Source organism: Festucalex cinctus, chromosome 19 (assembly GCF_051991245.1).
Source record: "Festucalex cinctus isolate MCC-2025b chromosome 19, RoL_Fcin_1.0, whole genome shotgun sequence".
NCBI lineage: Eukaryota > Metazoa > Chordata > Actinopteri > Syngnathiformes > Syngnathidae > Festucalex > Festucalex cinctus.
Window position 1 is genome coordinate 9,816,930 of NC_135429.1, and position 22,924 is coordinate 9,839,853.

Consider the following 22,924-nt stretch of genomic DNA (forward strand, 5'->3'; position numbering starts at 1 on the left):
TATGTTTTGACAAAGTATTTTGTGTGTATAAGTTTTTTGACTGTAAAAGTATTTCAAGTGTAAGTTTTTGGATGGTGTAAAAGTATTTAAATTGCATCATTTTTTTAAACTAAGTATTTCAAGCGCACAAGTTTCTTTTGTTTATATGAGTTTTTTGTGTATAAAAGTATGACTGTAATTGTGGATGAAGGTGTACAAGTAAATAGCGTGCCACCCATTCAACATTTTTCTTTTAGTCAAGTCAAAATTCAGCATTAAATGACCTCTATCAGATGTTCAGTGAACTTACCCGAGTATTCGTATGATACAAACATCTTTGAAAATTCTTTTGGCGTCAACATTAGAGCGGGATACGACTGATATAATTTTTGTCTGGATTGATTTTGATTTGCTCAGGACAAAAAGTTGTCGTCAATGTTTACTATTTGAAAGCAGCTCAACAAGCAGCTTAAATGCCTTTCAGCACAACCTTTATTTAAAAGCTGCATGTTAAAAGATTTTCACATCTTACACAATGACGGCTAGTTTGTCTTTTCATAAAGACAAACATCTGCTTAACATTTATACCAGTGAAGGGCTTTCCAAATAAATAGCAGGAGAACTGACATTTTTCTTCTTTGATTTCACTTTATTTCAAGTGCATCTTCTATGCAACTACTGACCAGCTGAGAAACGAATGTCTTTGCTTCCGGCATTCTTGTGTGGCCCAAATGCAACCGTAGTCGTCACGACGATGCTTTTCTGTAGCAGAAACAAGTTAGACAGACATGAGTGACTTTCACTTGCAGATCTGCTGGCAGAGTTGCCACTCGGGTTTGAAGGAATCAATTTTACCAGCCATTTTGAGTCATGTGAGACAAAAGTCAGGGATTTGCAAATTGGGTCAAGTCTTACCTTTGCGTTTGCTTTCCTCTTTGGCAGGTCGGGGGTCTCCTTGCAAAGCACACTGAATAAAAGCACCCATTTTAAAATTTAACAGCCATCAACAATAAAATAAGGCAGATGCCAATTTTTGCCTAATATCAGCCCACGGCGAGGGAAACTCCCTTGACTTTAACAGCGCAAGGAGAGCAATGCACCCTAAACAAAGCATGTTTAGCATTTATACACAGTGGATGTAATTCTTGCTTAGTTTGACACTTTAATCCAACTGGGGCCATTAAACATCTTAAAAGCTATTTTTCTCTCTCAACATCAAAAAAATAAATAGGACAAGTGTTCACTTCAACCTTTATTGGACCAGTCATCCAACTCCACAAATGAAATTGCCCTTACTGACTATTCAAAAATACACAGCCTTAAGTTAACCGTTCAAAAACAATCATCCAAAGTCAAGACAGGAATGAGTGAGCGAGCTCCCGGTAAGCCGCAAGGTCAACAAGGAAATTAATCTAACGTCCATCATTCAGAGTACAATCAAATCGTGCTTCCATTAGTGTTTAAGATTAACAAATTTTGTTTTTTTCATTACAACCAAATTAAAATTAGGCCCAATTGTTTTTCTGGTGTAAACATGATCAAACATTATTTTAATGTTGCACAAGCTGCATGATAATGATACATTCTCATTTTCTAAATATATGAAGTGTAACCAGTCAAGCCCATTTTCAATGTAGATCAGGGATGTCAAACTTTACTCCTACTGGAAGGAGGTTACAACAATTACATCAATTCCACTTTTAACTTTCTTAATTTTACTGTGATCTACCTCAGTAATATTCCACTTGATATATAAAAAAGGGGGTATTTACCACAAATGCTTCTAGCAGGTAGCAAAATTTGCTGTGTTTAGATAGTTTCGGTTATATTGACAACATCGCTGGAGTAACTTGGAGATCTAAACTAATTACAACCAAGAGACTGGAATCGAACACATTCAATTTTATTTAAAGTTCTCCACACAGTCATAAATTACGATGATGGCATTTCACAGAAATATGACACAAGAGTCAGACCAGCCGAGGCTTACCTTCCACAGCTGGTGCCTGCAGTTGGTCTTCACCGAGTGCCATGAATCGGGCGCCCATCACTTGTCGCCTGCTGCTTGGCTTTGATTTGTATTCTTCTTTTTGGTTGGGTAGAAAGATTTGCTTGACTGTAGCTTCACCGACACTTCTGCCCTGCAAAATAGTTCATAAACAAAATTACAGAAAACTGCAGTAACACACGTCACAACAACAAAAGAACATTTAAACCGCAACTAGGCGGAAGGCTAGCTAGCCAAGAGGCTAGCTTAGCATGCTAAGCTAGCCGAGAGGCTAGCTTAGCATGCTAGCTGGCCAAGAGGCTAGCTTAGCATGCTAGGTAGCCACGAGGCTAGCTTAGCATGCTAGCTAGCCAAGAGGCTAGCTTAGCATGCTAGGTAGCCACGAGGCTAGCTTAGCTTGGTAGCTAAGCATGCTAGCTAGCAAAGAGGCTAGCTTAGCATGCTAGCTAAGTTAGCTAGCTCCATTCCCCGTGTGGCGACGGGTGGAAAGGCACCGCTGACCGACTGACAAGCAGGTCAGCCACCACCCTCCCTCCCAAGACAAACCTGCTTGCCAGCCGGCCAGTGATACCTTTCCACCCGTCATTGCGCAGGCAACGGAGCCAGTCCTCAAATAGAGGAAGGAAGGTTGTGTTTTTTTGTCATGTGAACGAGTGTTACCTGGTGTCGTGCGTCAGCAACATAAAACAGAAGCCGTGATTCGTCTGGTGCAGATCACTTCTTCATCTCCATCCATTCGCCCTTCAAAACAGATCACATAAAATAAATGTTTGTTTTTTATTTACACAGACAGCATACTTTACAAGTGACAAAAATCAATTTCTATAAAGCACTGTACAATATCCTACACTACATAAGTAAAATCTAAAACCCAATGTGTTTGTTAAAGGGGTGCTTTTTTTAAACAATGAACTGGACTTGAAACGCTTCCGTGCTTCGTAAAACAAAACCTTGATTTGCTTGGCTCTGGTAGCTTCATCTGCACTGCAAAACGGATCACAGGAACAAATTCTCACTTTTTTGAAACATCACACACACACGATGGTGAAGGTTTTAGTCACTAATATCTATGCATTTAAGAAAAGCATGCTTTATTTTTAATACATAACCCATTTATAGCAAAGTAAGACTACATGAGTTCTGGTACTCCCTTTGAACATGTAAACTACACTTGAACTATGCCAATCCACTTTTACAACTTATGTTTAATAAAGCACCATTCCCAATGTCAATCGTCCATTCCTGTGAACCCAATGACAGTATAGCAGTACATTGACACTTATTTTTTATTTTTTTTAATGTAATCAAACACAAGTACAAAGCAGGAAATGATAAACATGATCAAACATTAAAATAATGTTGCACAAGCTGCATGATAATGATACATTCTCATTTTCTAAATATATGAAGTGTAACCAGTCAAGCCCATTTTCAATGTAGATCAGGAATGTCAAACTTTACTCCTACTGGAAGGAGGTTACAACAATTACATCAATAATCCACTTTTAACTTTCTTAATTTTACTGTGATCTACCTCGGTAATATTCCACTTGATATATAAAAATGGGGGTATTTACCACAAATGCTTCTAGCAGGTAGCAAAATTTGCTGTGTTTAGATAGTTTCGGTTATATTGACATCGCTGGAGTAACTTGGAGATCTAAACTAATTACAACCAAGAGACTGGAATCGAACACATTCAATTTTATTTAAAGTTCTCCACACAGTCATAAATTACGATGATGGCATTTCACAGAAATATTACAAGAGTCAGACCAGCCAAGGCTTACCTTCCACAGCTGGTGCCTGCAGTTGGTCTTCACCGAGTGCCATGAATCCGGCGCCCATCACTTGTCGCCTGCTGCTTGGCTTTGATTTGTATTCTTCTTTTTGGTTGGGTAGAAAGATTTGCTTGACTGTAGCTTCACCGACACTTCTGCCCTGCAAAATAGTTCATAAACAAAATTACAGAAAACTGCAGTAACACACGTCACAACAACAAAAGAACATTTAAACCGCAACTAGGCGGAAGGCTAGCTAGCCAAGAGGCTAGCTTAGCATGCTAAGCTAGCCGAGAGGCTAGCTTAGCATGCTAGCTGGCCAAGAGGCTAGCTTAGCATGCTAGCTGGCCACGAGGCTAGCTTAGCATGCTAGCTAGCCAAGAGGCTAGCTTAGCATGCTAGGTAGCCACGAGGCTAGCTTAGCTTGGTAGCTAAGCATGCTAGCTAGCAAAGAGGCTAGCTTAGCATGCTAGCTAAGTTAGCTAGCTCCATTCCCCGTGTGGCGACGGGTGGAAAGGCACCGCTGACCGACTGACAAGCAGGTCAGCCACCACCCTCCCTCCCAAGACAAACCTGCTTGCCAGCCGGCCAGCGATACCTTTCCACCCGTCATTGCGCAGGCAACGGAGCCAGTCCTCAAATAGAGGAAGGAAGGTTGTTTTTTTGTCATGTGAACGAGTGTTACCTGGTGTCGTGCGTCAGCCGGCTCGTCAGCAACGTAAAACAGAAGCCCTGATTCGTCTGGTGCAGATCACTTCTTCATCTCCATCCATTCGCCCTTCAAAACAGATCACATGAAATAAATCAGTTTGTTTTTTATTTACACAGACAGCATACTTTACAAGAGTGACAAAAATCTATTTCTATAAAGGCACTGTACAATATCCTACACTACATAAGTAAAATCTAAAACCCAATGTGTTTGTTAAAGGGGTGCTTTTTTTAAACAATGAACTGGACTTGAAACGCTGCCGTGCTTCGTAAAACAAAACCTTGATTTGCTTGGCTCTGGTAGCTTCATCTGCACTGCAAAACGGATCACAGGAACAAATTCTCACTCTTTTGAAACATCACACACGATGGTGAAGGTTTTAGTCACTAATATCTATGCATTTAAGAAAAGCATGCTTTATTTTTAATACATAACCCATTTATAGCAAAGTAAGACTACATGAGTTCTGGTACTCCCTTTGAACATGTAAACTACACTTGAACTATGCCAATCCACTTTTACAACTTATGTTTAATAAAGCACCATTCCCAATGTCAATCGTCCATTCCTGTGAACCCAATGACAGTATATCAGTACATTGACACTTATTTATTTTTTTTAATGTAATCAAACACAAGTACAAAGCAGGAAATGATAAACATGATCAAACATTAAAATAATGTTGCACAAGCTGCATGATAATGATACATTCTCATTTTCTAAATATATGAAGTGTAACCAGTCAAGCCCATTTTCAATGTAGATCAGGAATGTCAAACTTTACTCCTACTGGAAGGAGGTTACAACAATTACATCAATAATCCACTTTTAACTTTCTTAATTTTACTGTGATCTACCTCGGTAATATTCCACTTGATATATAAAAATGGGGGTATTTACCACAAATGCTTCTAGCAGGTAGCAAAATTTGCTGTGTTTAGATAGTTTCGGTTATATTGACATCGCTGGAGTAACTTGGAGATCTAAACTAATTACAACCAAGAGACTGGAATCGAACACATTCAATTTTATTTAAAGTTCTCCACACAGTCATAAATTACGATGATGGCATTTCACAGAAATATGACACAAGAGTCAGACCAGCCGAGGCTTACCTTCCACAGCTGGTGCCTGCAGTTGGTCTTCACCGAGTGCCATGAATCGGGCGCCCATCACTTGGCGCCTGCTGCTTGGCTTTGATTTGTATTCTTCTTTTTGGTTGGGTAGAAAGATTTGCTTGACTGTAGCTTCACCGACACTTCTGCCCTGCAAAATAGTTCATAAACAAAATTACAGAAAACTGCAGTAACACACGTCACAACAACAAAAGAACATTTAAACCGCAACTAGGCGGAAGGCTAGCTAGCCAAGAGGCTAGCTTAGCATGCTAAGCTAGCCGAGAGGCTAGCTTAGCATGCTAGCTGGCCAAGAGGCTAGCTTAGCATGCTAGCTGGCCACGAGGCTAGCTTAGCATGCTAGCTAGCCAAGAGGCTAGCTTAGCATGCTAGGTAGCCACGAGGCTAGCTTAGCTTGGTAGCTAAGCATGCTAGCTAGCAAAGAGGCTAGCTTAGCATGCTAGCTAAGTTAGCTAGCTCCATTCCCCGTGTGGCGACGGGTGGAAAGGCACCGCTGACCGACTGACAAGCAGGTCAGCCACCACCCTCCCTCCCAAGACAAACCTGCTTGCCAGCCGGCCAGCGATACCTTTCCACCCGTCATTGCGCAGGCAACGGAGCCAGTCCTCAAATAGAGGAAGGAAGGTTGTGTTTTTTTGTCATGTGAACGAGTGTTACCTGGTGTCGTGCGTCAGCCGGCTCGTCAGCAACGTAAAACAGAAGCCCTGATTCGTCTGGTGCAGATCACTTCTTCATCTCCATCCATTCGCCCTTCAAAACAGATCACATGAAATAAATCAGTTTGTTTTTTATTTACACAGACAGCATACTTTACAAGAGTGACAAAAATCTATTTCTATAAAGGCACTGTACAATATCCTACACTACATAAGTAAAATCTAAAACCCAATGTGTTTGTTAAAGGGGTGCTTTTTTTAAACAATGAACTGGACTTGAAACGCTGCCGTGCTTCGTAAAACAAAACCTTGATTTGCTTGGCTCTGGTAGCTTCATCTGCACTGCAAAACGGATCACAGGAACAAATTCTCACTTTTTTGAAACATCACACACGATGGTGAAGGTTTGAGTCACTAATATCTATGCATTTAAGAAAAGCATGCTTTATTTTTAATGCATAACCCATTTATAGCAAAGTAAGACTACATGAGTTCTGGTACTCCCTTTGAACATGTAAACTACACTTGAACTATGCCAATCCACTTTTACAACTTATGTTTAATAAAGCACCATTCCCAATGTCAATCGTCCATTCCTGTGAACCCAATGACAGTATAGCAGTACGTTGACACTTATTTTTTATTAATGTAATCAAACACATGTACAAAGCATGAAATCAACGAATCAAGTCGGCTTTGCTGGACACTTAGTTTTATAGCGTGCCATGTCTTAGCACTCCTGCTGCATTCACACCAAAAGCTGGGAGGGTGTCGGACACATGCTGGTCAGTGTATTTACTTAAACGTACAGAGCCAGCAGTGTTAATTATCCATGCCAAAGCTATTTTTGGCGAAACTGCCGGCTGTGAGATTAAAAAAGCGGAAGTGCCATCACGTACCTCAAAGAGTAAATAGTGCCACCGTTGTAAAGGGACAATAGCGTGAACGCGCATGATGTCACACTCAGAGCAAAAGTTAGAGTTCAGCCAGAACAGTCCATTATTTCACTTTACAGGAAAATTAGGGGCAACAGTTATTGTGCCACAGTCGTGCCTCCTGTCCATAAACACATTTCTTAAACCATGTGCAGGTGAAAAATATGGTTCTTTAACATTCAAATGGCAGTCCAAATTTGCATCATGCCCCTTTAAGCGTCGTGCTAGAGCAGGGGTGTCCAAACTTTTTCATTTGAGGGCCACCTCCATAAAATCCAAAGGACGCAAGGGCCACATAATCTTAAGTGTTTCGTCCTAAAAATTTTACAAATTTATTGGTGCTTTTGCATATTTAGAAAAATGCTACAGTACATAAACCAGTTTCTTTGTAATATGGCAGTAGGGTTATTATAGTTTTGGAAATTTTTAGTTTTAATTTGTTTGCAGGGTGGTTCTGTAAGTTTTAGTTCTTAAATAAATGCTTAGTTTTAGTTTAATTTCAGTATTAGTTTTTTCTTTTTTTTTTTAATGTGTATTACTTGTGGGCAATATTTAAAAAAAACACCATGGGCACAACGTCACTCCGTTTTATATCAAAACAAATCTAAAAAAATTCACATTTAAAATTATCCTCAAAGGCTCATGCATTAAAACAACTAAAGACTAAAACAAAGTACATTTTTGCTCTAATTATAGTTAGTTTTATACACACAAAATGTAATTTGTTTTCGTTTTTAAAAAGCGTCCGATTTTTTTTTTATTTTGTAAACTAAATTGTTTGAATTTTAGTTTTTTCGTTAACTGAAATAAACTTTAATAGTACGTGTTTTGACACCTTCCCTTCTTTGACCATCTCCAAACATTTTTATTTTATTTGAACCGAGTCAAATGCCATTTTTAGCATCTCATGGGCCACTTAAAAAAAATAAAAAAAAATAAAAAATGGACGGCAGGCCGCCAATGGCCCCCGGGCCGTCGTTTGGACACCACTGTACTAGAGGCTAACATGCTACAGGTGCCCACAGGACAACTTTGTACAAAGTGCTTGCTTGAACAACTGACCCAATATGTCGCCCACCGCTTACCTTCCACAGCTGGGGCCTGCCCTCATCTTCACTGAACCCCATGATTCGGGCTCCAGCCACTTGTCATCTACTGCACTGCTCAAGATTTTATTTGATTTTTTTATTTATTTTATTTATTTTTTTGGTAGCTGGAGGGTGGCAGACCGGCTGGGTTGGAAGGTCTGTTTGATGCTGGTAGCTTCTTGATCTCGACCCATTCGCCCTGCAAAATACATCACAGTAACAAAAAATTACAGCAACAGCTGAAGTAACACAGATCACAGCAACAAAAGAAAAACATTTACTCCGCAACTAGGCGGCAGTTAGCTAGCCAGGAGGCTAGCTAGCTGGTTAGCATGCTAGCTTAGCTAAGCTAGCTTAGCAATAGCTAGGTTAGCTTAGCTAAGCTAAGCTAGCTCCATTCCCCGTGTGGTGACGGGTGGAAAAGGCACCGCCGACCGACCGACAAGCGGACCAGCCGCCAAAAAAAAAAACGGCGGCTGACCCGCTTGCCAGCCGGCCAGCGGTGCCTTTCCACCCGTCATTACAGGGAATGGAGCCACAACAAAAATTGTGGGAATGGTTTTGTTTTGTCGTGTGAACTGGTTACCTGGTCTCGTGGTTCTCATTCGCCAAGTTAAACGAAGAGCCAGATTTGTTTGGCGATGGTAGCTTCTTCATCTCCACCCACCTGCCCTGCAAAACATCACAGGAATTTAAAAAAAAAAAAAAAAACATTTTATTCTATTACACCCACACTTTAGAATAGTGCCAATGTTTTCACCTAATCAAAAACAATCTACTTCAATATTCAATACGACATGCTTAACTCATTTGCTCCCAGTAACATGTAAATATGTTTTTTTTAATGTAAGTGTCCCAAAGACATATTTATACGTTTTTTAATGGTTGAGCATACAGAAGGCTTTGATGCAGCCTCTCAACTGCAAAGAACGGTTGCAAAAATGGTCATTACACAAACGGCCAGCAGGAGGCAGCAGAGCAAAGGAGATCAACCAGGGCCATCTACAAAAAATCTAAATGACTTACAATTTTAAATAGATTTGTGAAAATTGATGAAACTTAGCTCTCTTCTAATGCTAATTGCTGCAAAACAGAAACAGATAGAAACATACTTTCTGTTCCTAATCTTTCTTTTGGTAGGTTCCATGCTTTTATAGCAATTGAACAATATTCTGTGGGACTTCAAAATCAGTCAAAATCCAGTAAAACAGCCAGGAGCGAACAGGATTGCTTCTGTGAAAACAGCTGGGAGTGTGGGATAGTTCGGCTTTTTTGACACTATTTCATTCTCACCTCCAGTGTGTACAATCAGCACTGACTTACCCCTGACAGCATTCTATGACACGAGTTCTGGTCCAGTGTTGGACGAGAGGAAAGTAGTCCAGCAAGCTGGCTGGTGTCACAGCAATAAAAGCGTTTTTCTTCTCAAAACAATTTGTGTTCAAAAGTGATACATTTGCATCATTAGTCCTTTTCTTCAAAAAAGCCAGACGCCATTCCCGCCAACCACTGCTTTTCTGTTCGTTCGTATCACTGCGCGGCGCCCTGTAGGCAGCTGATAGTCGCGCCTTCCACCGTCGAAAAGAAACTTCTAGACGAGTGTGCGTCTGTCAGCTGCATGCGGGGCGCCGCGCTGAGATACGAACCAACAGAAAAGTAGTGCCGGCGGTAATGGCGTCTGACTTTGTTCAGAAAAGGAGTTTAGTGATGCAAATGTATCACTTTTGAACACAAATTGTTTTTAGAAGAAAAAAAAACTATTTCCCGTGACCCCAGCCAGCTTGCTGGACTATTTTCCCCTCATCCGACACCGGACCAGAACTCGTGTCAGAACGCTGTCAGCGGTAAGTCAGTGATGATCGCACACACTGGAGGTGAGGATTAAATAGAGATTAATGTCAAAAAAGCTGAACTATCCCTTTAAGTAAAATCAAAGGATAAATGAAATGTGTTAGGTGCTTTTTTTGAAAAAAAAAAAAAAAAAAAAAATGTTCCTGTGCTTAAGATGTTTAAATGTTCCAACATTTCTAAATTATTCAACCCCCCTGGAGATAAGAGTTTCTGCATGCTTTACATTTGTTTAATTAGATCAAATAAGAACTTGTCCAATACACGTCTTGTATATTGCAATTTTTTTTACGACCAAAAAACATCCTTTTTAGTAATTTTCACGGACAAAATTAGTCAACCCTCCACAATTACCTCTTTACAACCTATTATCTTTTTGAATTTGGTGTGAGAACACATGTAGGCGTCAACAGAACCTTGCCAGTCTGAAATTTAGCAAATGTAAATAAAATGTGACATTCTTCCTCCTTCCAGACAGTCAATGATGTTTTTGCTAAGTGGTTAAGTCCAGGTAGAGGGGAGATCATTTCCATTCATGAGCAAGGAAAAGAAAAAACTAACTTTACAAGAGAGAGACAACTGGAGGCCGAACCGGCAAGTTGGAAAAGAAAGAAAAAAAAAAAGTCAGTGGAATTGCTGTTGATACCTCAAGCAAAAGTGGGGAATCCCCGGATGACAGCTGTGCAACTGATAGTCAAAGTACAAGAAGAGTCGACTCAAAAGCCCACATGTCATGAATGCTATTGTCAGGGACAACCTGACAAAATTTGAACTCTTTGGTTGCTCAAGATGTCAGGCGAAGCGAGAACTTTGGATACGTGCAAATCGACTGCATGTGCAAGGTACCATCAATTCAATCAGGAGACGGTGGGTGTCAAATTTGATACAGTCAGTGATGATAAAGCTTGACTGACGGACCTCCCAACACAACAATTCCAAGCATGCCTCCAAATCTTAGTTTGGATGCAGACAAAGTGTTGGAAGATCCAAACTTCTTAAGAGAATCTCTGTGTCATGAAGACGACAGTTGCTGAACACAAGGCAAATAATGTGAAAGAAGAAGAAGTGTAGGCTTTTTCCACCCCCATGAAGAATGGGCAAAGATACCAGTCGATGGCTGCAAGAACCTTGTGGCAAGATACATCCCACATCTGAAAGGTGTTACGCCAAAAGTGTTGTACTACTGTCCCAAGTATCGATGCAACTATGGGGTTGAATAATTTGGTCGAGGAAATCAAACCAATGTTTCATGGTATGTTAAAAATAAATTATTAACTAATTTGGGTTGCATTTGTATGGAAGCCCATTCCCGCCAGTAAATTAAAGTGTTTTTTTTTTTACAAGTTCAAACGGGGGGGGGGAGATATTCTATCAGACTTCCATGCAGCACTTTGCGCCTTCCAGTGGCGAGCCAAGTTTGAAACAATTATGAAGACCACGTCACACTCAACGACAATCAGTCAGGGGGTGTCCAAACTTTTTCATTTGAGGGCCACATACAGAAAATCAGAAGGATGCAAGGGCCACAATGTTATGAAGAGAAATTGTGTTTAGTCCTAAAAATTGTACAAATAATTTGTGCTTTTGCATATTTAGAAAAATGCTACAGTATGTAAACCAATTTGTAATATTGCAGTAGGGTTTGATAGTTATGGAATTTTTTTTTCATTTGTTTATTTTTTTTTTTTAATTAGGTAGTTTTAGTTTTCAGTGTGGTTCTGTTTATTTTTTATTAGTTTGTTCTTAACTAATTTGCTCCCAATAATGTGTAAAACCTTTTTTTAATGTTCTAAGTGTCCCAAAGACGTATTTATACGTTTTTTTTGTTTGTTTTTTTTTACGCTAGAGCATACAGAAGGCTTTGATGCAGCCTCTGAACTGCAAAGAACGGTTGCAGAAATGGTTATTACACAAACGGCCAGCAGGTGGCAGCAGAGCAAAGGAGATCAACCAGGGCCATGTAAAAAAAAAACAAAAAAAAAAACAAAAAAAAAACTCAATTACAATTTTGAATAGATTTGTGAAAACTGATGAAACTTTGCTGTCTTCTAATGCTAATTGCTGCAAAATGGAAACAAACACTTTTTCCTGATGAAAGAAGAGACTTTAATCTTTCTTTTGATAGGTTCCAGGCTTTTATAGCAATTGAACAATATTCTGTGGGCCTTGCAAAAATCAGTCAAAATCCAGTAAAACAGCCGGGAGCGAACAGGACTGCTTCTGTGAAAATGGCTGGGAGTGTATGAGTTAATAAACGCTTAGTTTTAGTTTAGTTAGTTTCAGTATTAGTTTTATTTATTTATTAAATGTGTATTACTTGTGAGCAATATTAAAAAAAACACCATGGGAGCGACGTCATTCTGGTTTATATCAAAATAAAAATCGACGAAGAAACATTTAAAATCATCCCTAAAGGCTCATGCATTAAATTAATTACCAAAGACTAAAACGAAGGACATGTTTGTTATAATTAGTTTTTTTTTTAAGTTAGTTACGTAAACATGAAATTTAGTTTTTTGTTTTTTTTTAAATGCATCTTTGCTTTTATTTTATTAACGAAATTGTTTTGATTTTTAGTTTTCATTTTAGTTAACTAAAATAACCTTTAATAACACCTGTGGTTTTCGACACCTTCCCTTCTTACTTTGACCATCTCCAAACATTTATTTTATTTGAACCAAATCAAATGCCATTTGTAGCATACGTCACGGGCCACTAAAAAAATGGACGGCGGGCCACAAATGGCCCCCGGGCCGTAGTTTGGACACCACTGATCTAAGTCGTCTTTATTAAAGCGAGAATGGGTTTCCATACCATGCGGCAAGCGCAAGCCCTCCATCGGATTCAACCACACAGATTCTAATTTCAGGCCATTTTTACGTGCTGTCGATGCAGGCGCACAACCAAAATGAGCGTAATGGCAATCCGAATAAACCGTTGGTCACCCGTCCAGTTTGTGTAACCTTGCTAATGGGCTATTATCGCAAATCGGTCTATAACGCCACAAATCACATCATAATACATGTTGCCAAGTACAATAATTTAATAGTCGGCTTTTCGATGCTCGCCGAGTGTGACGTGGTCTTCATAACTGTTTAACTTTGCTCGCCACTGGAGGGCGCAACGTGCCGCATGGATGTCTGATAGATTACTCTCCCCCCCACTGGCGGACTCTCATTCGAACATGTAAAAATAAAAAAAAATGAAAAAAACTCCACTGGCGGTTTGACGGTGGGGAAAGAAACAAAACAAACCTTTATTTTACTGGCCGGAATAGGCTTTGCATACATTTGTCCTTATTAGAAACAAGAAATAAAGTGCAATGTAAGGTTAACACGTCATGCTAATCTATGCAATTAAGAAAAACATGTTTTGTTTTTTTATTTAATACAAATAAGATTGAGAACTTCTTCCTACTCCCTTTGAAGATTTAACCTACATTTGAATGACATCCCCTTTACATGCAATATGTGTACGTCTTCAATAAAGCACTCAAGCACAGTGGCAAATTTGAAAAACTAAACCAGCTGTAAATCATATATAAATGTAATTTATACAAGGTATATGCTGATTTGTTTTTTTTTTTTTTTTTTTTTTATTAAGACCCAACATGTCCTAATTCTGTGATGTGCCGAGTATGGCCTATTCGGGGACCAACTAACAGGTCAGTTGCAAAAGAAGGGGGCGACTGACCTGCTTGCCAGCATTGCCCGTTCCACCTGTCATTAAAGGGAAAGGAGCCAGGACAAATTGAATTTTTTTTTTTTTTTTTTTCCCCCCCCAAGTCACGTGAACTAGCGTTACCTGGTCTCATGTCAGCCGTTTCATCAGCAATGTAAAACAAAACCCAGATTAGTTTGGTCGGGGTTGCTTCTTGATCCATCTGCCTGCAAAATAGATCAGAGACAAAATCTTAGACCATAGAAGAGCGCCCAATTTTAATCAAAAAAGCACTGTAAAAAAATATTCAACACAACATTCATAATCTAAAAAAATAAGTTACTTGAATGGTACATTTTGGAAATAAGGAAATTTCATTCAAATGTTGCTGTGCTTCCTGTGAGGGAAAAAAAACAAAACAAAAAAAAGTTCAAAAAATTACATTCAATCCCTCTGCTGACAACTTAAACTGTTTAGTCAGATTGAACAGCTTGTCAAATACACTTCTTACATTCTGTACACCATACCAAGAAATGTCTTTTCCATGATTTCCACAGACAAAATTAGCCAACCCCTTCAAAATTGTATAACCAATTGATCTCCAGGTGTTGAAAAGACCTGTAGGTGTCAAACATTAAGCACAGGTAAATTAAATGTGATCTTCCTGCTTCCAGAAGGTCAATGGTGGCTTTGCAAAATGATTCAAGTCCAGGGAAAGAGGTCAGTTTCATTAATAAGCAAGGATACAAATATAAAGAGGGCAAATAATTATTTTGACACAACTGGAGGCATAAGTGCCAAGTTTAAAAAAGGCAGTGGAAATACTCCTGGTGCGGCAGAAAGACCAGGCTGGCCGTGACTGCTTTTCCATGTATCAAGTAAAAGGTGTGGGGGGGGGGAATCCCCAGATGGCAGCTGTACAACTGATATTTGTCTGAAGGATGTCCTCAACTTTCAGTCCACATGATAAAAATTTGTACATTGAGAGCAAGTCTTCCACGCTAGAATTGTAGATGCTCCAAGTACAAGAAAAGTGGACTCAAAAGCCCATGTGGACAAAGCACAAAGGTCGTGGAATGTTCTTCTCAGGTGCAACCAGACAAAAATTTGAACTCTTCAGTTACGCATCGACATGTCTGGAGAAGGAAAACAAAAGGCAAAAGAAAGCTGAAGCTTGGGAGATCCAAGCTTGGCCCTTCCAACAAGACAACTCCAAGCATGCCTCCAAAGTGCTGGAAGATTCTCAAGTGGCCATCGCCCAACATGGGGACTCCGCTGTGTCATGCAAGAAGACTGGTCGCCAAACAAGGCCAACGTGTGAACGAACTGGTGGCCTTTGGGCAAACATAATTGCAAGAAGCTTGTCGCGCTAGATTTCAGATCTAGTTTCCATTCCCAAAGTGTTGTATTAATCCCAAGTACAGAGGTGACTAATTTTGTCTGAGGAAGTCACAAAAGCAACATCACACAGGGAACAACAAAAAACAAACAAAAAACAAACAAACACTGATTTACGTTGCATTTGTTCATTTTCCAAGTCCTTATTTGATCTGATTAGAAACAAGAAAAAAAAATTAAGTGCAATGGAGGGTTAACAAGTCACAACAATCTATGGAATTAAGAAAAGCATCTTTTTTATTTGATACTTTATTGAACACAATCATGAGAAATTCTTGTACTTCTTCCTACTCCCTTTGAATTGCATCCACTTTGACATGCAATATGTTTACATGTTCAATAAATCACTCAAGCACAGTGGCAAATTTTAAAAACTATACACAAGCTGTAAAGCAGGGGTGTCCAAACTACAGCCTGGGGGCCATTTGCTGCCCGCCGTCTATTTTTATGTGGCCCGCGACATGCTAAAAATGGAATTTGACTGAGTTCAAATAAAATAAAAAAATTTTAGATTGTCAAAAAAAGGAAGGTGTCGAAAAACAGGTGCTATGAAATGTTATTTTAGTTTAAACTAATGAAAAAACTAAAATTAAAAAAATTTCGTTAACGAAATAAATAAAAACTAAAATGCTTTTTAAAAAGAACTTAAAAAAACAAATAAATCTAACTAATTATAGCAAATGTGTCGTTCGTTTTCATCTTTGGTAATTACTTTAAGGCATGAGCCTTTGGGGATGATTTTAAATGTGATTTTTCAGTAGATTTATTTTGATATAAACCGGAAAAATGATGTCACAACCATGGTTTTTTTTAATATTGTGCACAATACACATAAAAAAAAACTAATACTGAAACTAAATTTAAACTAAGCATTTATTAAAGAACTAAAACAAAAACAGAACCACCCTGAAAACTAATTAAAAATAACTAAATAAAAAAAAACTCAATACTAAAAAATGAAAAATTCCAAAACTATAATAACCTTACTGCCATATTACAAATTGTTTATATACACTTCAGCATTTTTCTAAATATGCAAAAGCCGAATAAATTTGTACAATTGTTAGGACTAAATTTCTCTTCCTAACATTATGTGGCCATTGCGTCCTTCTGATTTTCTGTTTGTGGCCCTCAAATGAAAAAGTTTGGACACCACTGCTGTAAAGTATAGATAAATGTAATTTATACAAGCTACATGCTGATTTTTTTTTTTAATATTAAGACCCAACATGTCCTAACCTATGCAGGTCAGTCTTGCCCCCCCCCCAGCAGTGCCAGTTCCACCCGTCAAAGGGAATGGAGCCAGGACAAAATGAACGAAGGAGTTTTTTTTGGTCATGTGAACTCATGTTACCTGGTCTCATGTCAGCCACGCAAAACAAAACCCAGATTAGTTTGGTAGGGGTTGCTTCTTGATCCATCAGCCTGCAAAATAGATCACAGGAACACAATCTTATAAACCTTAGAGTGAAAAATATCAAAAGGCACTAAATATTCAAACATTCATAATGATCCAAATTAAAAAATATGTTACATTTTGGAAAAAAAATATGAAATTTCATTAAAACGATGCTGTGCTTCGTGTTTACAGAAGACAAAAATTAAATAGTGTTCCAAACATTACATTATTCAACCCCTCTGCAGAGAACGTATTCAACACAATTCTTGTTTAGTCAGATTGAACAGCTTGTCAAATACACTTCTTACATTCTGTACACCAAACCAAGAAATGTCTTTTCCATGATTTCCACAGACAAAATTAGCCAACTCCTTCAAAAAATTTTATAACCAATTGATTTCCAGGTGTTGAAGTCCTGTAGGTGTCAACAGAAGCTTGGCGGTGAAACATTAAGCACAGGTAAATTAAATGTGATATCCTTCCTGCTTCCAGACAGTCAATGGTGGCTTTGCAAAATGATTCAAGTCCAGGCAAAGATGTCAGTTTCCATTCATAAGCAAGGATACAAATATAAAGATAGCAAAGAATTACTTCGAGACACAACTGGAGGCATAATTGCCAAGTTTAAAAAGGAAGTGGAATTCATCCTGGTGCGGCAGAAAGACCAGGCTGGCCGTGATTGCTTTTCGACTCCTCAGATGGCAGCTGTACAGCTGATATTTGTCTGAGGGATGTCCTCAACTTTCAGCCGGGACAATAAAAATGTGCACATTGACAAGCCTTCCACACTAGAATTGTGGGTGCTCCAAGTACAAGAAAAGTGGACTCAGAAGCCCATGTGGACAAAGCACAAAGGTCGTGGAATGTTCTTCTCAGGTGCAACCAGACAAAAATTTGAACTCTTCAGTTACGCATCGACATGTCTGGAGAAGGAAAACGAAGGCAAAAGAAAGCTGAAGCTTGGGAGATCCAAGCTTGGCCCTTCCAACAAGACAACTCCAAGCATGCCTCCAAAGTGCTGGAAGATTCTCAAGTGGCCATCGCCCAACATGGGGACTCCGCTGTGTCATGCAAGACTGGTCGCCAAACAAGGCCAACGTGTGAACGAACTGGTGGCCTTTGGGCAAAGATAATTGCAAGAAGCTTGTCACGCTAGATTTCAGATCTAGTTTCCATTCCCAAAGTGTTGTATTAATCCCAAGTACAGAGGTGACTAATTTTGTCTGAGGAAGTCACAAAAGCAACATCACACACAAAAATAAAATAAAAAAACCCACATTTGACATACCGTAAAAAAAGGAGAAACTGTGGTAAACTGAGCAAACGGAGTTGTGGTCAAGCACCGTCGTGTCCCTCGAGTGTGAAAATCCTGCAACAAACAAAAGTAACGTCGTGAGACACGTGAACAAACAAACATTTGCTGGTGTGCTCACTTAAAGCTGACGGTCGCCATTTTGCCACACCTGTGCGCTGCACTTGATGGCAAACACCCTTGTGCACACCTGTCTCCAATATAACCTGATGGGCTGGCCAATAAACAGCAAAGCCAACGTTCTTCTGCTTGAACTGCACTTTGCACACTTGCGCCACCTGGTGACTTGACACGTACAGACCATTTAGGAATAGTACTGTGAAAAATGGAACATTTTTAATATGTGAGAGCTGAATTTATTTTTATTTTTATTATGGAATTGTGAATGGTGTAACTAATGTTGAACGGGAATTAAAGTGATTTTTTTGGCAAGACAAAAATCAAGATATTATACAAAGTGTTGGTCAGTTAGTTACCTTTTATTAGCGTTATTTGTTGCGAGCACAGTTGCTCTCAGGAAGGGTTTGTTGGTCAGCGTGATGAAAATAAAACGTAATTCTGTTGCTTAAAGTTATGACATTTGGATTGGGGTTTTTTAACGCAAAATATGAAAACAGTTGACAGTACATTTAGGCACACTATTGACAAACTGTACACAAATATGCACATTTTGATGTATACTGGGTGGAAAAAAAAACAAAACAACTTTTCATAAAACCAAAGCAAAATTTGCTGGGGGTATGAATAACGTCTGGCTTGGCTGTGTGCATTTATATGAAATATAGTATTATATTGAACAGTTAAGCACAGTAACTCCAATATCTAAACAACAAAATATTAACCAAAAGACTGGGCTCTAACAAGCACTTTAATTATATTCAAACGTTTCCACACAAAACAATCATAAATGTCACTTTAATGATATTGCACTTGCTGAATCATTCCCAAATATATCATAACATAAATAAGAGTTGCTCCAGGCTAGGCTGACTCAACTGAATGTGCAGGCTATACTACATTACTAGCTAGTAGGGATGTAACAGCAATATTAAAACTGCCACAATATTAAAAGCAGCACATCATTAAAAGTTTGTTTTGGTTTCCATTTGTGCAATTCTACCACCCTCTGGTGGCTAGTTTTTTGTGCAGTTTAATTTTCACGAAGTGAGAAAAATGTGATGACTCCTCTACATTTAAAATGCTCTCCATTGGTAAGATGAAAGGGAACGTGTGAAACGAATCAATGTGGAGGAACTCTGTACGCATTAGCAAGTAACTGCCTCAATATTAAGTGTCGTTAGATATTTACATTATGTTTATGCATTGCAGTAATGTACAAAAAGCACAGTATTTTGTGTTCAGTGTGGCTTTTTTTTTTTTATAAATATTGTGACCTTATGCATCTTTGACCTCCCCACAATAATGTGACGTTTGGATATCGTTACATCCCTATTAGCTAGGCTAACCCATTCAAACAATGGGAGGAAAGCTATGTAAACAACTCAGCAACTGACAATTACATGGCTGGAGTATAACCTTAGAAAAAGGTTCATGTGTTTGGCCGGCCGGCAAGCAGGCAAGGGGATGGAGACGCGACTGACCCGCTTGCCAACCGGCCAGCGATACCTTTCCACCCGTCAACACAGGGAATGGAGTCAGTACAAAAATGTAGGAAGGAAGGGGGTTTTGTCGTGTGAACTAGTGTTACCTGTTGTGTGTCAGCCAGCTTATCCACAAGGTAAGACAAAACCCAGGTTAGTTTGGTGCTGGTCGCCTCTTGATCTTGACCCATCTGCCCTGCAACACAGGTCACAGGAAAATTAAATACACAAAAAAACAAAAAAAAACAAAAAAACTATTTTAAACTTCCTTGTGTTAAATGTTCTAGTTTGTTGAATAATGTTTTAAGATTGTTATTGCATGTTCTTTTTATTAAATTTGTAACCCATTTGTTTATTTTTCTTCCTCTGAATGTTTAGTTTCTTGATGCTTACGTGTCGTCTTTCCTTGTGTAAAGCACATTGAGTTGCCTTGTGTATGAAATGTGCTATACAAATAAACTTGCCTTGCCTTTTAAATTACAAAGACAATTTACAAGAGTGCTAATTTTTACACAATTCATTTAAAAGGCACTGTACAATATTTAACACTACATGCACAAGTTACTAAAATCGAAATGCTGTGCTCAAAAAACATGTTTCGTGTTCTAATATATACAATCAGGTAACTAGGCTACATGAATATACAGTTGCAGTCTAACTTATTCTTCCTCTGCAGATAAGTCTTTGAGAAGGTTGGACTTTTCTTGAGGGGGCGGGGGTTATAATCACATCAAATTAGCACTTGTCTAATACGCCAACGCACCTTAAATTACTGTAATTGTTGTGTACCAACAAAAGTCTTTATTTTCATAGACAAATTCTACCCTTACAATTTTTATCCAGTGATGAGAACAAATGTAGTCAGAAACTGGTTTAAAAAAACAAAACAGATATCCTTCCTTCCAGACAGTTAATACCATTGGTGTCTTTACAGAAATGGGGAAGGCCAGGCAATTGTTAAAGAAGCCAAGAGGGGAAGTCATTTTCCTTCAGAAGCAAGGATATGAATATCAAAACATAGCAAATCCAAACATTTCAAGAGACAAGTGGAGGCGTAATTGGCTAGTTAAGAACCAAAGTGGAAACGCCACCAGGGTGCAGCAGAGGATGCAGTTGGTGACTACTTGTCAACGTCTCTAGCAAAACTGTGAAAGAAAAATCCACAACATCCAAGCAATTGATAGGATTTATCAGAGGGATGTACTCAACTTTCAGCCCAGACAACACAAAAAAGTGCATTGTGTGCGCTAAAGACTTCCATGCTAGAATCGTAGGTGCGCCTCCTACTGACTTCAAAGAACAAGAGTAGACTCAAAAGCCACATGGTCAAACCAGGAAGGTTATGGAATGTTCTTCTCATGGGCAGCCAGACAAATGTTTGAACTCTTTGGTTCATGCACCATCAACAAGTCTGGAGAAGGAATGAGGCCTGCAAAGAAAAGTGCACCTTCACAACTGAACTGAAGTGAGGGAACAGACATCCACATTGGTTGGTTTGATTCTTCAGAGACAGGCAATCTCCAGGAAGATACCATCAATTCACTTAGGAGATCAATGGGTGGAAATTGGATACGGTCGGTTATAAAAGATGAGGTTTGGGAAGACATCTCACTTTACAACAAATCCAAGCATGCCTCCAAATCTGTTTGGTTTGTTAAAGTTCTGAAAGATTCTGAAGTGGCCATCAGCAGACTTAAATAGAAAATATGATGGGATGTAAAGACAGTTGACCAACACAAGGCCAATATGTGAAAGAAGTGGAGGCCTTTTCCTGTCAGAAATGGGCAAAGATATCAGTCAAAGATCACATCAAAGATGTTATGATGCAACTAAGGGGCTGAATAATTTTGTGACTAAGGAAATCAAAAATTTACTGCTATATCAAAAATAAATAAATAAATAAAAACTGCCGTCATTTAAGTTGAAATTGTACATTTTCCAAGTGCTTATTTGATCTGAGAGAAAAAAAAAACAAAAAAAACATCCAACTTTCTTAAACACTTAAATGCAGTGGGGGTTGAATCATTTTGAGTATGCACACTATTATTTGGGAATTTATCATACAAGTTCATTGATGAGATGAGATGGTGTATATAGAGGAGCTTTGTTTTATGTAGGTATATGCATGTGCGATGTTAACGCTTGTGCTTTGATTTTTATTTTTGATACCTTGAATACTAATACCTACTCATAGGAGGTGTAGTTAGTGACTCCACCAACACTGAAGCACCATTTGAACTCGATTGGCACCTTGTGAAGGAGAGCTTGCTTCAGCATTACGTCACTGATGGCGTTCAAACCATTTCACTGCTCCATTCCGACTGGATCAGCTGACTGCTTCGGTTTGACAGGTGGAGCTTTGAAAATTGGGCCCGAGATTCGGTGCCTTTTATTAAGCTGGTTGAAACAATGCATGTCCCCTATTCTACACTTATGGAATGTTACCTGGTTCGTGTCTCCTCCGCAACAAAACTTCACTTAGTTTGGTGCCGATTGCTTCTTGAACTCGACCCATCTGCCCTGCAACAGATCATAGGAACAATAGAACACTACACATAAGTACTAGGTTTAAAACCATTCACACTTTACTCTGCAACCAAGCGGCCATACGAGTTAAGCTAACAGAGCGGCGAGAAACGCAAAAAGTGGCGTGTGCAAATAGACAAACAATTCGTTCAACAAGCAACCCTCGCGGTTCAATTCCCCAATTAAATAGGAACGCACCAGGCGAGTCAATTACAATTAAAAAAAAATTAAATGCTGACCAGCATGACAAGCCAAAAAAAAAAAACGTTGAAACTGCGGCAAAACAAGGAGCAAATTAAGCAAACCCACCGTGCGAAATGAAGCGAATTGTGACGTGAGGTGCTCAAACCTCAAACGCCGTTCGTGTTCCTCGAAAGTTCAAATCCTGCAAGAAGCAAAATGTCATCGTGAGAAAGGGCAACAAACGCCAAACATTCGCTAATGTGCGGCATCTACCTGGTAGGCCACGAGCGCGGTCGGCATCTTGACGCACCTGTTGCAAAATGGCCACACCCCTGCTGCCTTCTTCTTTTATTTCCCGCAGACTTGGCACACACCTGCATCAGTTTAACTAATCAAATTCTTCCACCTGTTGCACACAAGCGCCACCCGCTGGCCTGCCATCGGGACTGCAAAAGTGTTGCCACAAAAGTCAAAGTCAGTCATGAACGAACGTTATTTTGTGTTTCTTTTTTTGAATTATTTATTTTCCTTTCATTAACAGGATATTTACCATTTCCTACACGTGTGGAGTTAGCGGTAGGGGCATTTGGGCTGGAAATGCATTCCAGATCGTCTTCTCGCCCCACTGTCGCCATCTGCTGGTCTGTATGAGAATTGGAATCGGTGATAACTTCCGGGGCTCATTCTAGCTCGAGCGCATCT

General features: G+C 39.2%; 1 protein-coding gene across 10 annotated transcripts; it reads right to left on the minus strand.

Moving 5' to 3' along the window:
• Positions 1–661: 661 nt before the first annotated feature.
• LOC144007383 (uncharacterized) lies at positions 662–22,578 on the minus strand. 10 transcript variants are annotated; one of them, XR_013280164.1, is made up of 18 exons: positions 22,496–22,578; positions 22,349–22,424; positions 21,959–22,033; positions 21,702–21,870; positions 19,621–19,704; positions 18,064–18,197; positions 17,889–17,969; positions 16,556–16,626; positions 13,948–14,030; positions 8,882–8,967; positions 8,293–8,494; positions 6,274–6,366; positions 5,596–5,746; positions 4,454–4,546; positions 3,778–3,928; positions 2,648–2,728; positions 1,970–2,120; positions 662–946 (listed from the first exon to the last, which is right to left on the minus strand). XR_013280164.1 is itself a non-coding variant. In XM_077506975.1 (16 exons), the coding sequence occupies exons 4-8, from the start codon at positions 21,703–21,705 to the stop codon at positions 13,996–13,998; spliced, it is 336 nt and encodes a 111-aa protein (XP_077363101.1). In that variant the 5' UTR covers positions 21,706–21,870; positions 21,959–22,033; positions 22,349–22,424; positions 22,496–22,578; the 3' UTR covers positions 1,867–2,120; positions 2,648–2,728; positions 3,778–3,928; positions 4,454–4,546; positions 5,596–5,746; positions 6,274–6,366; positions 8,293–8,494; positions 8,882–8,967; positions 13,948–13,995. The 10 variants fall into 10 exon arrangements, 8 of the variants coding, with proteins under 8 accessions (XP_077363101.1, XP_077363106.1, XP_077363105.1 ...); XR_013280165.1 differs by lacking the exon at positions 18,064–18,197; XM_077506975.1 differs by lacking the exons at positions 662–946; positions 16,556–16,626 and having other exon boundaries at positions 1,867–2,120; positions 18,064–18,190; positions 19,621–19,709.
• Positions 22,579–22,924: the final 346 nt, after the last annotated feature.